This window comes from Neovison vison, chromosome 11 (assembly GCF_020171115.1).
Source record: "Neovison vison isolate M4711 chromosome 11, ASM_NN_V1, whole genome shotgun sequence".
Taxonomy (NCBI): Eukaryota; Metazoa; Chordata; class Mammalia; order Carnivora; family Mustelidae; genus Neogale; species Neogale vison.
The window spans coordinates 197,865,126-197,880,476 of record NC_058101.1 but is presented as its reverse complement, the minus strand read 5'-3'; the positions used below and the strand labels follow the sequence as shown (position 1 = coordinate 197,880,476).

At 45.5% G+C, this 15,351-nt stretch overlaps 1 protein-coding gene across 6 annotated transcripts in view; it reads left to right on the top strand.

Annotated features, from left to right (window-relative positions):
* The window catches only part of STOX2 (storkhead box 2), a 176,211-nt gene that overhangs the window by 146,287 nt on the left and 14,573 nt on the right, over nucleotides 1-15,351 (top strand). For all 6 annotated transcript variants that reach the window (XM_044225642.1, XM_044225639.1, XM_044225643.1 and 3 more), the window contains one exon: nucleotides 7,981-8,133. In XM_044225642.1, the coding sequence (XP_044081577.1) occupies nucleotides 8,001-8,133 (133 nt within the window). In that variant the 5' untranslated portion in view covers nucleotides 7,981-8,000. The remainder of the gene's footprint in view (nucleotides 1-7,980; nucleotides 8,134-15,351) is intronic.

Below are 15,351 nucleotides of genomic sequence, written 5' to 3'. Positions count from 1 at the left end.
TAGTGCTGAGGAGCAAAGCTGAGCCAGACTTCGAATTAGCAGGAGCAAATGATGAAGCTTTTATTACAAGGGAAGAAATGAATGGCTAATATATGTTGCTATTCTTTTTAAGATTAAAGCCTACTTTTTTCAGATTGGATTGAAACTATTAAAATAGTTTCTTTAACAAGACGGAAATAGAGCTATACAGGACCGTGTTAAGCTTTTATGCCAGAATTCTGCTACATTGATATAGAATCATAGAATCATTGAGAGCCTGAAGGAATCTTTGACATCATTTCCAAACCCTCATTTTACAGACAAGGAAACAGATGCAGAGTGGTTATTGTATCTAGTTATGAGAGACTGGGCACTTATTAGAACACCTTCTGAATGCCTTTATGTGCTGGGAATTTCCCGATTATAAATTAGTACAGTTTCAGGACTGTGTTGGTAAGTAGGTTGCTTTGATTCATGAATTTCATTAGTGTCAAAGGTCACTCTTTAATCCAGAATACAGCTCAAACCGACATTCACAGCAGAAACTAGTATTTAAAAATAAACAGGAAAACAGGATAATTTAAACATAATGCTAGTGGTTGGAAAAAAATAGATTATTTAAAGAAGGCTAAGATAGGAGATGGGCTTCGGGGTCCTTTCAAGGGTGTAGTTTATTATGATGTAGTTCTGGAAAAATTTTGGCTGTCCTTTTCTTATAGAGTTGTGTGAAGATGGGTACTTTAAGGTGGAAGGAAATAGATTTATGTTTGCTTTTCTAGCTAGGTATCTTTTGGAAAGCTGCAGATATCATTTGGGAGGAGATGGATGCATATTGGTGTGAAAGTCATGTCTTCTTAGGAGCTGTGTTGCCCTCCCCCAGATGCAGAGGTTGGAGAGTACCGAGAACCTAAATTAATAACTGAAAAAAAAAATGGCATTTATAAAGAACAGAGTTTTATTACAGTACCTTTTTTTTTTTTTTTGGCACACCGATAGAACTGAGATAGGACCCATTTTGCAACGTAAGTGCCTAAAGGTATTAAATATATAACAGGCTCTCAAATGTATTTCTTGAAAGGATGAATTATGTGAGGAAGAAATTTTTTTGAAATAATTCCAACTAAAGGAACTAGCTGAAAGTTGGGAAGGAAGGGGGGGGGTCGATGGTAAAAATGTGTGTTCATGATGAAGATATTTCTGAGGTGGGAATAACTAGCCGCAGACAGTGCAGGATAAAGTCGGCACGTGCAAGATTTCTGCTTGTCGTCGCAGACCCTCCTTGTCAGCTGCCTGGGCACTTGTCATGGTTGCGGGGGTTTGTTTCCCACAGATGCGGAAGAGTGATTTTTCTGACACCAACATGTCACGTCATTCCACAAACACATGCAAAGCTTCCCCATCAGCATCGAGAATTAGATGTAAGCCTCTGGTCAGCCAGGATCCCTCTGACTCCTGTTTTTCCTCCATCCTACCCCCAGCATGGTCCAGTTGTGCCCCACCCCCACCCCAGGCTGCGCTGCTTTCTGCCCCCGTGCGCATGCGCGCCTTCCTGCCTCTGTCGACTCCCCACGCTCCTCCCCACGCTCCTCCCCACGCTCCTCCCCACGCTCCTCCCAGCTGGCTCCGGGGGCTTCCCTCTGCACTCATGCTTCTCAGCTCACCAGTACCTCAAATAAAAGCAGTGTCCAAATACTCAGTGAGGCATTTTCGACTTTAATGATAAATGATGTTAAAGTCAAAACGGTGCGCTCACAGCTGGAATATTGTCATGTCTTCTCAGATTTTAAATTTATTTACCAGAAATTTCTGGAATGCTTATTTTGTCCCGGACACAGTGCTTGGTTTTTTCTAACTTATTTTGGATTTGACACGTGCTTCCCGAGAACTGTACTTAAAAGGATGTTTGTAAGAAAATAAAGCTGGGGAAAAAAAAAAAAAAGAAAGAAAAGAAAGCTGAAATAAAACCTATTTACCCCTTCATTCTAGAACAACAGACAGAATTGTGGCAGTCCAGAAAAAAAATTGTTAGCCTGCAAAGTAGCTATGAGTTGTCTTTATGAATGCGTTCAGAACTCATTCTGACAAAAGAAAAATCCATTCCATAAATTACAGACAAGTCACCATAGTTTATACACAATGTGGTAGTTTCTGTAGATTATGGTGACCGGTATTTTCCCTTGTTTTCTTCTTTAACCATTACATGCGGTCCAGTTGCTAGAAGAATTTTCTGGTTTGTTTGTGCTTTTAAAGATTTTATTTATTTTGAGACAGAGAGAGAGCATGCATGAGTTGGGGGAGAGGCAGAGGTAAGGCGGAGAGAGAATCTTTTTTTTTTTTTTTAAGATTTTATTTATTTATTTGACAGAGAGAGATTACAAGTAGGCAGAGAGGCAGGCAGAGAGAGAGAGAGGAGGAAGCAGGCTCCCTGCAGAGCAGAGAGCCTGATGCGGGACCCGATCCCAGGACCCTGAGATCATGACCTGAGCCGAAGGCAGCGGCTTAACCCATTGAGCCACCCAGGCGCCCGCGGAGAGAGAATCTTAAGCAGACCCCATGCTGAGTGTAGAGCCCAACACAGGGCTCGATCTCACGACCTCGAGAGTGTGACCTGAACTGAAATCAAGAGTCAGATGCTCAACCAACAGAGCCACCCAGGTGCCCCAAATTTTCTAGTGTTTTAAGAGTGACTTGCTCGCTCATTAAGCAGGTCTTACATAAAAGAGCCATAGAAAATCATGGTAAACTTGGCTAATGTATTGCATTAAGAGGTATCTGTGATTGCTTTAATACAGATCTTAAATGCATGTCCTGATCCTCACTTAATATATAATTATTTTTCTGTGGTAACTGCTGTGTTTCGGTGCACTGTTATGGATAGTTGAAACTAAGAGTCTTAGAAATTGCCTGGTTGGGTATATTTGGTCTCTTGTTATTTTGTTTGTTTTGCAATTATTTAGCAAAAATATGTGAGGAAAGTCACAATCCTTAAAATACCCTGGGAAATTCCTAGGATTACAATGTTATGAATGGAGAGTCATTCATTCATACTTTCATTCAACAAACGTTTACTGAGTGTCTGGTGTAACCTCTGCCTGACCCTAGGGCCTGGGAATATAGTTGGAATATAGCGTTTGTGTGTTCTTCTTTGGCAGAACTTTTAGTCGAGGGGGTGAGGCAGACAGTAAACCAGTACACACACACACACACACGTGCGCACACACACACACACACATTCAGAGAGTGAAGACCTAGTGGTTTGCTTAGATTCTGGTGCCCAGTCAGGGGTGTGTGTGGTTTTTCTATACCACCAAGCACTTTTCTTTTTTTTTTCTTTCTTTCTTTTTTTTAAGATTCTATTTATTTAATTGACAGAGATCGCAAGTAGGCAGAGAGAGAGAGAGGAGGAAGCAGGCTCCCTACTGAGCAGAGAGCCCAGCTCGGGGCTCAATCCCAGGACCCTGAGATCATGACCTGAGCCAAAGGCAGAAGCTTTAACCCTCTGAGCCACGCAGGCTCCCCCCAAGCACTTTTCTAACACCAGCCTACAACTGGGCTGATTTCGGACACGGTCTACCTAGAAAGAGCATCAGATCCCACAGGTTTTATCTGAATTATTTTGGATTTGACAACTGTTCCCTGAGGACTGTAGTTAAATGGAAGTTTGTAAGAAAATAAAGCTGATATAAATCTATTTACTCTTTCTTTTTAGAACAATATGAATTACGGCACCTCAGAAAACATTTATTAGCTGCAAAGTAGCTACGAGTTGGCTCACTCCTAGAAGACTGTGCCCCCCTTTCCAAACCAATGGAAAGCCCAAGTTGTTCCCTGTGCTTCTGAACAGACTGGCTCCGTAGCAGAGGTTTCCATGACCCCTCCTCGGACTCAAGGAACTTGGTAGAGCAGCTGGTAGAACTCAGAGAAACGTTTTACTGATGAGAGTGCCAATTTATTATCCAAGGATATAGCTCAGGAACAGCCACAAGAAAGAGCTGTGTAGTAGGGTTAAGTACAGGGAAGGGGCTCAGAGCTTCCCTGCTCTCTGGGCGCACCTCTCTTCCCCAAATACCCATGTGTCCACCAACCCGGAAGCTCTCTGAACCCCATCCTTTGGGTTTTTGTGGAGGCTTCATTACAGAAACATAATCAACTAAGTCATTGGCCATTGGTGACTGATTCAACCTGTCAGCCCCTCTCAGCTTCCCGAAGGTTGAGGAGGAGGACTGCAAATTCTGACCCTGCAACCACAGCGTGAGTTCTCCTGCACCGCCCCCCCTTCCACTTCAGGTCCAAAACTCACCTTATCAACATAACACAAGACACCTTCTCTCTCTCATCACTTGGGAAATGCCACAGGCTTTAGGGGCCCTGTGCAGGAAATGGGGATAAAGACCAGATACTTTTTTTTGTTTTTTTAAATACATCACGTATCATACTCAGGTAGTATCAGAGAGTGTCCCCTGCAGGTGGGAACAGCATTGGATCAGGTGGTCAGGACAGGGCTCCCTGATTAAACCGAGACTCAGAGAAGAAGTCACTCCAGCAAAGATCTGTGCAAGGAGCCTTCTAGAAGCTCAACAGATGCAGAGGCCCTGCATTGAGAAAAAAGTTTGTCCTGTTCAAAGAACAGAGGAAGTTGTGAGTGTGGAAGAGGGAGGGGGTGGGGAGCAGTAGGGTGTTGGTCCTGGAGGAAGCTGGACAGGCCCAGACCCAGATCCCGTGGGCTACTGCAGACCTGGTGGACCGTTCTGCTCTCTCTCTGGGTGCAGTGGGTTGTCGCCCAAGGACTTTATACAGGGAGGTGGTGAGTTTCCCGTTTTTCTGGGACATGGCTGCTCTGTGGAGAAGGGAAAGCTGACAGTCATCAAGCCAGTCCGGTGCACAGGGGCCCGGTGGGGGGGGGGCGGTGAAGGGGGGGGTGCTTTGGGGGAGGGGTAACACTGGAGTCAGAGGGGTGGAGCCTGCCCAGGAGCATCTGGGCACAGTGTGGATGAGGATTGCTGAGAGGGTTGGAGACCGGAAGCGAGTGGGAAATAATTTATCTTGGTGCGGTATAAAAACAAGAGGACGACAGAGTCCCTTAGAGCATCCAAATTCCATTCTGTTCTATAGCCCGAGTTAAAAGTTATGGCACAGAGTCATTATTAGAGCGAAACTGAGCTTTTCCAAAACAAATGCGGTTCAGACACACTCGAAGCATGCCGGCTCTTATAGTTGGCAGCGACGAACGTAAAGAAACGGACAGAGAAGATGGCAGTTTGACTCAACGCATAATTTTCACCAAAAGCAGAAGGACAAGCCCGGCCTGAACAGTGTTTAGTTTTGCTCACTGTCCTCGCTTTCCACAGAGAGCGCGAGTTTCCCGGAACCTATACACAATTCTAAAGTAGACCTGCACTTGAAAAAGCATCCCTCTTAGTGGGTTTGTACCCCTGGTCTTCTGAGAAGTCCTAAATCATGGTAGGCAAATCTTTGAAGGTGTTCAGCTTCAGAATGGTACGCAGGTCCAAAGGGGCTGGAGTCTGCTTTGATCTCTCCTGTGGCCTTTTCATCTCATTTTCCAAATCATCCCAAGTGACTTTGAGGTCCACGCGGCTACCCTGCCAATTCATCAGGAACCCAGCCTCGGCATCCCCACCCTCTCCTGGAGAAGGTGGAGGGAGAGAGAAGGATTTCCAGAAAAGATCTGGAACTCCCAACTCCCTCCTCCACCGCACCTCGCAGCCACCCCTGGTCCGTCTGTCACACAGGAGGCTTTAGCATGAGGTTTTGTTTTAACTGAGGGCACAACGGGTTTAAAAAGATACACAGTGTTCTAGGCGGTAGCGCACTTGCCCACTGAGATGGTCCCAGCCCACACAAAGCCGTTCTTTTTGAGTCACCGGTATGAGCGGAGCTATCCCAGCCAGTGAAAGAAACTCAGATCCCCAGGGACAGGCACAATTCCGTGTTCTTATTTCTACCCGCTGCTCCCCCACCAGATGTTTGCCAAGAGGCCCCTCTTTATGGTGTTTCTATCCCGCAGGCCCCCCCAAGTTCATGGGTTCTTAGTGAGGTCAGTTCCTGTCTTTTGCTGTTCTTCTCTTGTGCTGGGTTTTGGTCCAACACTGCCAACCCCCGGCCCCACCGACCACTGGGAAAATTTGCCCTTCTCACCCCCGTCTGGCAGAGAATGGAGCCCTGAGTGAGGCAGGGGAGAGGAAAGCACTGAACTGAGCTGGGTTTCGTGGGAGGTGTGGGGCTCCCACCTTTGACTCTGGGGGCTTCATTCATGCGCCTGTTGGGCTTAACCCTCCCCTGGTGGTTTTCATTGGCAGGCCCCTTTGGCCTGGTTTTGTCCATCAAACCTTTTCCCATCTAGTCTATCAAAGCACATTCAGGTTCTTTCTCCAAGGGCCTCTGGGCCCCCAGCAAACCAGGGATTGTGGCTGGGCACAGCTTTCCATGCCTCGACAGAGAGGAGGCTGGTCCCTGACAGCCATGCTGCTTGGGTCACAGGTGGACCCGAGTCTGGGATCTGGCCAGCCAGGGTAGTTTACTGGAGAGAGAAATCATGCTTAGGAAAACAAAAAAAGGAGAGATTACATAAATACGTGTGGGACGTAAGCTCCAAAGCCCACAGAAACTTACTGTGCTGAAACTTCCCCCTCTTTCTGTAGGGCCTTTTCTCCAGTGAAACCTTACAAAGCTCCCCCTGTCTGACACAGGTGGTACCCAGGTGTCAAGGTCACACTTCCCTGCTCTGCCAGCCTCTCCCTCTGCTGGGCCCCCCTACCTCCACTCTCCCCATTTCAGAAGTCTTTCCAGGGAATTCTAGAAGTCCTTGGAACAAAGTTTGCAAAACAGCCCACCGTGACATGACGATCACGGAGAGGAAGACAGACTCACTGCATGCCGACTCTCCGGGAGTGTCTACCCCCTGCTGCGGGGTCTCCAGCCCGCCCCCAGCCCCCCCTGGCTCCTTTAGTTGCAGACATATGTAGGCGGCCGCGGTCCCATGTGCGATCTGCTCTCTGCGGCTCCCTCCCGTCCCGCCTGTTGCTGAAATTCACATCTGACTTTGTCATTCCTGAAATGCCTTCGGTGGCTCAGCATCCCTCATAGGATGAAGGCCCTGGGCACTCAGCTATTCACTCACGGCTGTCCCTGCTCACCTGTGGCCCTTCTCTGCTACTCCCCAGAAAACACCTGCTGACCGGTCCTACCATCCCCCCTCCCCCCCAGCCACCAGGCCCACTCCTAGTCATCCCTGGATTCAGGCTGCTCATCCACGGGGAAACCACCCACTTCCTGCTTCTAAGCCCCGCCACCTCCTCCCCCCTCCTCCCCCCTCCTCCCCCTCCACTGCTTCCCCCCAAGGGGCTGCTGCACCCCCACCCCGCCCTCTCAGCCCTAGCCCTCCGTTGTTCACCTTCCGCGGTGAACTGTGAACTCTGGGCCACTTGTCTGTCTCCTCCGCTTACACAGAAGCTCCTTGAGAGCAGAGGTGTTTCCGGGGGAGGAGGGATGACTCCCTCTCCCGAGTCAACCCCAAGCCCTCAGCAGATGCCTGATCCGGAGAGAGCACTCAGCATCGGATCGAATGAATCTCCACGATTTCAGCAAGTGCGTTTGTCGAGATGGGAATGGCAGTTAGACATAAGCCAGCCCCAAGTTCATAAACTCAGAGATCCTTTCTCAGGCTCGTGTTGTACGCCTTTCAGTAGTTAAGCCTGAGGCAGGGAGCTCTCGGGTTGGCAAGGCGGGTTCTAGTAGTCGAGGCCGCCGGGGCGTTTGCTGCTGCGGCCTTCCACCTGCGTGGCATTGGCCGTGGCCCGAACAGACTGCCGCACTCAGAGTGGATCCGTTCCTAATAAAGGGAACGGGAAGAATCCAAGGAGGGGCGTGTGTGTGTGCAGGTGTGTGTGTGTGTGTGTGTGCGCGCGCGCGCGCAGCTGTGTGTGCGGGACGAAAGGCCGGGTCCTTGAATGAACTGCTTACTTGAAAATTGTCTTTCTGCAGGTGATGTGTCACCAATCAGCATGTCTCCCATCAGTCAATCTCAGTTCATCCCCCTCGGGGAGATCCTTTGCTTGGCCATCTCGGCAATGAACTCCGCCAGGAAACCTGTCACCCAAGAGGCGCTGATGGAGCACCTGACCACGTGTTTCCCAGGTAACGGGGAAAGAGCATAGCGCTGTCCAGATAGGGGCGTGTTCCCTCGCCGCAAGACGTCACGCGGACCATTTCTCTCATTTAAATGTAATAGAAAAAAAAATTCTTTGCCAAAACGCGCCAGAAACTTTTTTCGTAGTTCTGTCGTTCAAAGCCGAGGCACCCCTGTTCCTTCAAAAGTAATTTGCTGTCTTCGGGTGTTACGGCAGTCCTTTTTAAATCGGCACCGAGAAGAAGACATTAAAGCAGAATCCGTGCAGAATTCTAGCAAAAATGGCCAAGGTTCTGTTCAACCTCCCCATACTCTTCTTGAAATACATGAACATCAGGATTCATGGGAACAGGTCAGACAATTTGGGTCCCGAGGGACTATGCTAAAAAGACGGTCATGTCAAAAATAAACAGGCCTTGTCTTCTTGTGTCACGGCTTGATGAGTTTTTATCATCTGATATTGGATAAATCAGTTCACATGTTTCCTTTTCTCTTAAATATTATGAAAAGAACAGGCCAGTTGCTGCACGAATGGCATTGGGTGCCTCCAGCGCCGGAAGACGTTAGGGTGAGAGCTCAGGGCTAAACGCCCTCTCGCCAAAGAGGCCTCCCATTACTCAGCTCCAGGGCATCGACCCCTCCCCACCCAAAAATGTAGAACCCAGCCAGAGTTGCAAATCTCTTACCTTTTCAAGAGAATCTGGACTTTCAGTTTTATGTGAAATCTATAGACTTTCTTCACTTTTGGCCGTTGCGTGTCTGTGTTGTGTGTGTGTGTACATTTTAACACAGGGGTGCCAGTGATGTGCAAGTCAGATAAAACACAATACCTTGCCCCCAGTTGGCCAGCTTGGCTGGGACTCTACCTATGGCTGCATTAAAAATGAACCCGTGACACAGGTTCCATTCAACCTAGAAGAGACCTTGGTCAGTAGAAGCTAGAGGCTGTAGCCGTTAGCTCTTGCTACTGAGATGCTGGGTAACAATCACAGAGGATAGTGGCATACCACAATGAACGTTTATTTAGCTCACGTATCTGGGGGTTCCCCAGGAATCAGCTGACCCAGGCTGGACTTTCCAGGGGCCTCTGCTCCACCCGTCCCTCCTCCTCTTTGGAAAAGGAGACAAGCAGAGGCCTGTTCTGGACAACAGAAGCACAAGAGAACAGGCCCAGTTGTCCAAGCGTTCTTCAGCCCTTTGGTCACACCATACCTGCTACTATCTCATTGGCCAAAGCAAACTTGGCTGAACTCAAGGTTGAGATGTAGGAAAATGCTCCCCACCCATGGGGGGAGTGCGGAAGGACTGCTTCTAAACTAAATATTCATCTACTGTGTTGAGTCTCCCCACTTTTCCTTTTGCCCCAACGGAACTTTATAGTTCTCTCCCAGTGATTTTTTTTCTCCTTCTTCTATTTTCTAATTAGCGTGTCTCAAAATTATGCATACCGTTTAAGAACATGGACTCACGTTCGCAATCTATAAATTGCCTTGAATTTTCTAACATTGTCTCTGAATATTCTTCGCTGTCTGATGGTCTTTCTTTGTTAACTTCCAGGTAAACCCTTTTCCTTTCAGTGGTAACATAAGCAGAGTCCCAGGTGAGAGCCATCTAAGGAGACAGATTCCCAGACGGAATGCCCTTGTGAAGAAAGACCCTTCTCACAGCCTTATACCTGGTTAGCCACTTCTGACATCAAACGTCCCGGTAGCTTTTAAACTCCCTCTATTTTCATGTGGCTTCATGAGAGATCACATCACTTTTCCAAAGTTGGTTACATCTCTCCCATTACTGGGATATAAAATAGAGAATGGAAAGAACACGGGGCCAGTATGTAACAGCAAATTGTGAAAAATAGCGAAATAAAATAGTAAATTGTCGAGTAGCTGATTACAATATCACTAAGTTGGAATACTTTGCAGAGAAATTCATAGGTCACCTGTACTTAAAAGAACAACTGCTTTGCTAAAAAAGCAGTTTTTTTGCTAAAAAAAACTTTTTTGCTAAAAAAGTTCACTTTTACGGTAAGTGAACTTACATCTCAAGACCTTATTGTCAGATAGACTGAGAGCAGCGAACTTAACCTTTTTCATCTTTGTGACACTGATGACTCTTTATTCAACCCCAGATGGCAGGGGCACTGCATAAACCCGAGTCTAGAGCAGTGTTTGGCAAACCATGGGTGCAGGCTAAGTGTGGCCCACTGCTTATGCTTATAAATAAAGTTTTATTGGAACACAGCCTTGCCTAATTGTTTACATATTGTCTTTGGCTACAGAACTGAGTACTTGCAGCTGGGAGATCATATGGCTGACAAAGTAAAATAGTTACTTTCTGACTGTTTCCCAAAAAAGTTTGCCAGCCACTGGTTTAGGGCACGGTAGTAATGATTTAAAACTTTCTTTAGCAACAGTTCCATATTTTAGACTAGTATTTCATAAAATGAGGTTGTTTTCTGCCTGTCTTCCTTCTTCCTTATCTCTCTTCCTCCTTTCTTTTCTTTTCTTCCTTTGATTTCCTTCCTTTCTTTTGCAAGCATTAAGGTACTTCAGAACGAAATAATTTAGAAACTTAACTCAATTCAAATTCTGTTTGAAAGTGTATTTTCAGTGTGCTAAAACTCTGGAGGGATTTAAATACTGTAGTTATGGGGCTTATTTTGTTTTCTTAAGGTAAGACTATTTACTTTCTTGTAGCTTACCATTTGAAAATAGAGTTTTGAAGTCTAACCAAATATTATTAAAATATTTGAACTCTCATGTTTAATACCTATGTCATAAATTTAAAAAAAGGTCTAGATTTTGGTCTTTATATCCATATTCTAAAGAATGTTTTTTAGTGAAAAACCTAGTAAAAATGTCTGACATACTTTTTTTTTTAATATAAAACCTTTTATCACCTTTCTATACTGGTTGAATTTTTAAAAACAACTCTTTTCGACCAGTTTCCATTACAGAAACAAGAATTTTTTTAAGGTATAAAAAGAATGAAATATTTGCTTAATAGCTAAGTAAGTACTCCTCGTCCACCCATCCCGAATGATCATTTAAATCAGACTAAGACTTGTTGAGTTGATGTAGTTGGAACTTCCCAGGAGGAAAGCTGACCCTCAGAGAAAGAACTGCTAATGGGGTTGAAGTTGGCTTTTAAATTTGCCAGAGAATGTTAACGTCATATACCCCGCATTCTATCTCCCAACTCACCCCATTACGTCAGTGCTTGCAGAATTACCCCTCGGCCGGTGTTCTCCCCACATGAGAAGAAATAATCCACAGAAGCCCACGAGAGTTTCTGTCCAAAATGCTAGAATGTGCGTATGTGCTCTCCATTCCGACAGAGGTCGGGTTTGCGGGATTAAAGAGATCTTACAAGTCTAAGCGTCCCGTTGACAAGCGGTGCTTTTAGGTATCTGCTTTTGCTTTGGAAAGATGCGAAGGTGTGGAAAAGGAGACAAGTCAGCTTTCAGCTCTATTTGGATATAAAGTTTATCTTTGTTCTTTATCTTTATCTTTGTTCTCAAAATCCAAATTCGTGGTGAATTTTGGGACTAGAATCTGGAAGTAGTGGAAAGTGCAAACACTAAAAATACCCATCACGGCCATCTCTTTCCCAGGAGAGCCCTGCCGATTTCTTGTGCAAGTTTGGATTCCACAGACACCTAAAAATACCAGTCATTAGACAAGGGCTTCGTAATAAAATAATCATCCTAAAAATCAATGACTTGCAGTTAAAGCTTTGAAAACCCACTGGTAGACGTGTGGAGAGTGGATTGGACAGGGAATGCTTCTACTATGTTTTTTCAAACTAAACATGATTGGACTGACAAACTTGAAAATCCAAGACATGAAAACTTTAGATGTAAGTTCTCTTTGGAAACGCGTGCTTATTCCTTCCTTTGGGAACAATCCGAGCACTTATCTTTTTTTTTTTTTTAATTAACATATAATGTATTATTTGTTTCAGGGGTACAGGTCTGTGAATCATCAGGCTTACACAATTCACAGCACTCACCATAGCCCATATCCTCCCCAATGTCCATCACCCCACCACCGCATCGCTCCCCACAGCCCACTCCCCTCCAGCAACCCTCAGTTTGTTTCCTGAGGTTAAGAGTCTCTTATGGTTTGTCTCCCTCCCTGGTTTCATCTTGTTTCATTTTTCCCTCCATTACCCCCATGATGCCCCGTCTTGCCTCTCAAATTCCTCGTATCAGTGAGATCATAGGATAATTTCTTTCTCTGATTGACTTATTTCACTAAGCATAATACTCTCTAGTTCCATCCATGTCGTCACAAATGGCAAGATTTCATTTCTTTTGATGGCTGCATAGTATTCCATTATATATATGTACCTCATCTTCTTTATCCATTCATCTGTTGATGGACATCTAGGTTCTTTCCATAGTTTGGCTATTGTGGGCATTGCTGCAATAAACATTCGGGTGCACATGCCCCTTCGGATCACTACATTCGTATCTTTAGGGTAAATACCCAGTAGCTGAGCACTGATTCTTAATGGTAAATAAACATGATGACACTGGGGTTATGAGACTGCAGGTTCCTTAGTTTTCTATGGTCAGTGCTTGGAAGGCCTACAGTCAGCAAATTCTGTTTATAGTACAAGTTGTTTTTCTGGATTACAGTTCAGCTTTCCTTTATTACAGCAGCAGAGTCAATGGGTTAATCACAAATGCTTATAAATGAGCCTTACCAGTTTTTTGGAAGAACTTACGTCTGTGCCAATAGTGATCACAAGCATGCTGCCACATCAGATACAGTTCGTTTTCTATATGGGTTTGAAACCCACACAGCAATGCTGCCCAAGCCCATTGGGCATCATTCTCGGGGCTGCAGTGGGCACAGTGTCTCATCTTGGGAGTGGCAGTCTGTGTGAGTGGTGCCCCCGAACTTATTCAGCCAAAGGTCCTGGTTGGGAGTAGGGCATAGAAGCTCTCTTAAGTGGCTTCTCTTAGGTGAATGGGTGTTTTATGACGATGCTCAAGAATTTCATATATAGGGTGGGGGTTGTATCACTAATTCACATGGAGTTCATTTTGTGCAGAAACTGTCATAAAATTTTTTAAAAATTGTTATTGTACCAGCCTGAAAGCCATTTGTGTGAACACCAACACACTACGTCTCTCAAGAGTAGAACCCTAGACTAAAGGGAAACTGTGCAGTGCAAAAATTAGATGATTATACTAAACAATTCATTATTCAAAAGCAATGTTGCCTTTCCCACGTTGGTCACAAAGGATGCCTTCTGAAGATGGTAGCAGGGATGGATGGACGGGTCACATCATATTCATGGGACACTCTCCCGGGCCACTACTCATGTTTTCATATCCCACTTTTGTAGTTTTGGAAGGATTGTGGCAAACTGAGTTTGCCCTGCTCTTCTAGGTTGCTACATGATGTTCTCTGAAGGTAATCTGGTTTCCATGGGTCCTGCCCCAAAGTTGAGACGATTACCAGCTAATGTTTCTAGAGCCCGCACTGCATCTCAGGTACTGCTGTCCATACATTAAACTCCTTTAAACTCAGAACTACCCTGTGAGGGTACCTGCTGTCATCCACAATCTGATGACCGTGAGCAGAGGTTCAGGGTAATTAAGTTGCCTAAGGCGGTACCTGCTGTGTTTTTAGCACAGCCTAACAAGGTACGGGGGCATAAACACCAGAAATTTATTGTCTTACAGTTCAGGAGACTAGAACTACAAAATCAAGATATCAGCGCAGTTGGCTGGTTCCTTCCGAGGTCTGTTGAGGGTAGACATGGCTCCAGACCACACTCCTTGGCTCATGGATGGACATCTTCAACCAGTGTTTCTTCACATTGTCTTCTCTCCATGCATGTGCTTCTGCCCACTTTCCTCTTTGTAGGAGAACATTGGTCATGCTGGAGAAGAGCCCACGCCAATGACCTCATTTTAACTTGTTTATCTCTACAAAGGCCCTGTTTCCAAGCAAGGTCCCATTCTGAGGTTTGGGGCATTAGATATAAACACAGGAAGGGTGTGGGCAGGGGAGGCTGCCTAATTCAACCACTACCATCAGCTCGTTGCAATGGAGCTGGAGTTTGAATCTAGCCACGTGGCCCTGGGCTCCAGGCTTTCAGTCTCCACATTCCATTGCCCTAACTGTGTTAGGCTGAGTCACATGTAATTGTCATTTTGTGGGTCAGACACGGTTGAACATTGGCAGTATGATTCGACCTGACCCATTTCCAAACTCTGGCATGCAGGTCAAATCAGTTAGTACTAGCATACTCCGTGGGCCTGGCATTGAGGGATGGAGAAAGCCCTAGAAATACATGAATGCTCTGTAACCTGGAAAGTTCATACTCTCTAATAAATTTGGATTCTTGATTCTGTCCTTTAAGAGAGACAAGGCATAAATACACAAAGGGCTATGCACACAAAGCCCTTTGAAAACAGTGTCAGTCCTGGTACCAGGAAGTGTCTGTCCCTTTCTTCTGGAATTTCTATACTAGTGAATATGGCATATTTGGCAGTGACCAGATGGACGCAGAGCATCTAAATTTCCACAGGTGTATTCCTTAGGACCTTTGGGTTACGAAGTAACCTCCTTCCTACAGACTCAGTCTGAGAAGGAGAATGTTCTCACTTAAACCCGACCGACCCTGTTGTCCTTTTCAAAACCAAAGGTCATGGTTTCAGAATTGGAGGGTGCATCTTGAGCCATGGTCAAGTCTAATTGCCCTTTGATGTAACTTACAAAATTAAGTTTATTAAGTAAGCTTAGTCTTGAAAAATGAGTGTGTGGTGTAGCTTCCAGGGTATACACTAGACTCTGTACGTGTTCTGATTGTTTTCAAGTGCCAAGACCGCTATTTCAACTCAGTGTCCCTATTTTTTTTCTATAAAGGAAGACTTTTTTTGGTAAATGTATATTACATCATGTAAAACATTTTTCATTTTCCCCTCCTTTAAAAACACTCTGCTTTTTTTTTTTTAAATGATTTTATTTATTTATTTGACAGGCAGAGATCACAAGTAGGCACAGAGGCAGGCAGAGAGACAGGAAGGAGCAGGCTCCCTGCTGAGCAGAGAGCTGTATGCGGGGCTGGATCCCAAGACCCTGAGATCATGACCCTAGCTGAAGGCAGAGGCTTAACCCACTGAGCCACCCAGGCGCCCCCAAACACTCTGCCTTCGATGGCTCAGTGCAGTTAAGGTTTGTGACAAAAGTGTCAGTCTCTCTGCA